At 34.2% G+C, this 2,772-nt stretch overlaps 1 protein-coding gene across 3 annotated transcripts in view; it reads right to left on the bottom strand.

Annotated features, from left to right (window-relative positions):
• Positions 1–1,155: 1,155 nt before the first annotated feature.
• LOC137642238 (pro-resilin-like) overlaps positions 1,156–2,772 on the bottom strand; it is an 11,743-nt gene continuing 10,126 nt past the window's right edge. For 2 of the 3 annotated variants that reach the window (XM_068374769.1, XM_068374771.1), the window contains exons 2-3: positions 1,749–2,033; positions 1,162–1,458 (exon numbers count right to left, since the gene is read on the bottom strand). In XM_068374769.1, coding sequence (XP_068230870.1) covers positions 1,249–1,458; positions 1,749–2,033 — 495 coding nt within the window. In that variant the 3' untranslated portion in view covers positions 1,162–1,248. Of the gene's footprint in view, positions 1,459–1,748; positions 2,034–2,772 lie in introns of all 3 variants that reach the window. The other variant, XM_068374770.1, reaches the window with a different exon arrangement.

Genomic DNA, 2,772 nt, shown 5'->3' with positions numbered 1-2,772 from the left:
AAGGTTGTAATGTTAAGTAAAATTCAAAATATTTTATCATTGATTTATATAGCTTATAACATCACTGTGATACAATGACCACTTAGATTTACATAAAATAAACTTCGTCAATAACAATAACAACAGTGCTTAATCCTCCATACCAGATAGAGAATAAGCCACTCATCTTTAAAAATGCTAAAGTAAATAAACTGTCAATAAGCAAACATAAAGTATAAGAGAAAGAATGCACTTTGTAATGAGATAACAATATAACATCGATGTGAGATTTGCGTAATATAGCAGCAATTACCAGGCACTTGTGGAATTGATTATCTATACATATATATATATATATATATATATATATATATATATATATATATATATATATATATATATATATATATATATATATATATATATACACACACACATACACTCACACACACCGTTTTTAATAGAGAACAGGGATACAGTGACATTGGAACATGCCCTTTTTATGTTAATTCATTGCACAATCCATAAAGTAACTTTGTAGAGGCCAAAATCACTACTCGGTTGCCTGATTTTCTGATGGTACAGCACATTTGAGGGCCAATTGCTTTAAATTTGAAAACCTTGGTGTAAATGAGGAAATGTTGAGGATGCTTTTAACTTTAGTCTCAACAATGCACTCAGCCTCCATGTATGATGGGTGGTTGTTATTTCAATAGGATTCGATTTACATATGATAATTTGGAAATATACATGGCACTTAGGAAGGCTGTCAAGTTTTTTCTTTTTAGAATTGAAATACTGTATGTCTCTGTATCCATATAGTCTAAATAAAAATATAGAAAACAGGAGGTATAAACTTCATGGGCTAAATTCTTTTCAAGTTAAATTTTTAGTGATTACGGACTAAACTGTTAAATTAAATTTGTAAATTAATAGATAAACTGAACATTACTGTTTTTTGGAAGACTTAAAGTTACTGTATTGGTCTTATGACTTTAAGTGAGAAATGGAGCATTTTTTTATCATTCTCCCTCCAAAAGGCTATGCCTAACTTTAAAGTTACAACTCTTGGTGTTTTCCCAGGTCTGCAAATTGGGCTATGTAATCTTTTTTTTTTTTTTTTTTTTTTTTTACACCAGTGTGTCGTGGTTTTTCTTCTTTCTTTTCACATGGTACAATTGCCTGGTGTCTAGTCTTGATTCTCTGAAATAATTTCATGATATATTTTGATGATAATCACTTGAAGCCCTCTTTGTGCTGATACCCCTTTTACACATTGTAGTCTTGGTAAGTGACTTGGGCTTGATACCCTTGTCCCCTGTCTTCGAATGTCACAATTTGGAGGCGTCCATCTGGAAGAAGAACTCTGTACTCTCCCTGTGCCACTGCACCATCTGAGCTCTCTTGGTGGCTGTACAGGAGATTGTTGTCTACATCGTTCACACTCCATTCAAACTCGTAGGGCATCCCCTTCATCTGCTGGAAGTGTCAGAAGTTAATGTTAATAGGGCGAAGGATTATACTTTTGTATTCTAGCATTTATTTTTCTTCCAAATCTTGATTTCTTTAGAAAGATACTTTTGATACCAGGATTACAGGTTTTATAATTGTATCGTCAGTAATTTTACTTGTTATAAAACTTTAATGCATGGGGATTATTGCCAAATTCTTATGATTGCAAGTTATGAAGAGTTGTCCATTGGGGTATAAATACTAACTGCCTTGGTTAAAATAATCTTACTAGATTTTATTGAAGAGAAGAACCTAACCTGGGATGGTGATGGAGAAGGTGCAGGTGATCCAGCATCACGAGTGAAACCAGGAATTTGATCAATTTCTTGTTGCGTTGCCTGTTGTTGTTGTTGTTGCTGCTGATTGGGTGTATTATACAGCTTATCAACAGGACGAACAGTTGGAGCTGGAGGCACCGTAGGGACACTAAAGATGTCAGAAGGTACTTGAATGGGGGATTGAATACGGTAACCATCGTCACTATTTTCTTGGGCCAAGGGCGAGCCTACAATCATTCCCATGAAGGTAAAGGTTAAGAGCAACTGGAAATAAAACGAGAAAAGAACTTAACTTTTTTTTAATGCAAGTTGCAAATTTTGTTAATTTGTTGCATTGACATAACAAAATCAGCAAAAAGATTGACACTTCTTAATTGCATTATTATTATTATTATTAGCTAAGCTACAGCAATAGTTGGAAAAGCAGGATGCCATAGCCCAAAGGCTCAACAAGGAAAAATACCCAGTGAGGAAAGGAAATAAATAAACTACAAGACAAGTAGTGAACAATGGAAATAAAGCATTTTAATAACAGTAACAACATTAAGATAATTTCTTTTTCATATATAAACTATAAAAACAAGAGAAAGAAAAATAAGACAGAATAGTATCCCCTCAAGCAAGAGATTTTTTAGGCTACTCCAAGAAAGCGCAGGTAGAGAGGCTATGGCCACTACCCAAAACTAGAGAACAATGGTTAGAATTGGAGTGTTCTCTTAGAAGGGCTGCTTGCCATACCTAAAGAGTCTCATCTATCTTCTATCTTACCAAAAGGAAAGTAGCCACTGAACAATTACAGTGCAATAGTTAACCCCTCAAGCGAGGAACAATTGTTTGTTAATCTCAGTGTTGTCAGCGTATGAGGACAAAGGAAAATGTGTAAAGTGTAGACCAGACTATTCCTTGTACCAATTTTAAGCAAAGCCATAGTAGCTCGAAATTGTAGGAGACTTTGGATGCTTGGTAATTGGCAACCACATTACTTAATAAGTTCCACGCTTTT

This window comes from Palaemon carinicauda, chromosome 6, assembly GCF_036898095.1.
Source record: "Palaemon carinicauda isolate YSFRI2023 chromosome 6, ASM3689809v2, whole genome shotgun sequence".
Lineage (NCBI taxonomy): Eukaryota > Metazoa > Arthropoda > Malacostraca > Decapoda > Palaemonidae > Palaemon > Palaemon carinicauda.
The sequence above is the reverse complement of the archived record's forward strand: the minus strand, read 5'-3'. Positions and strand labels throughout refer to the sequence as shown.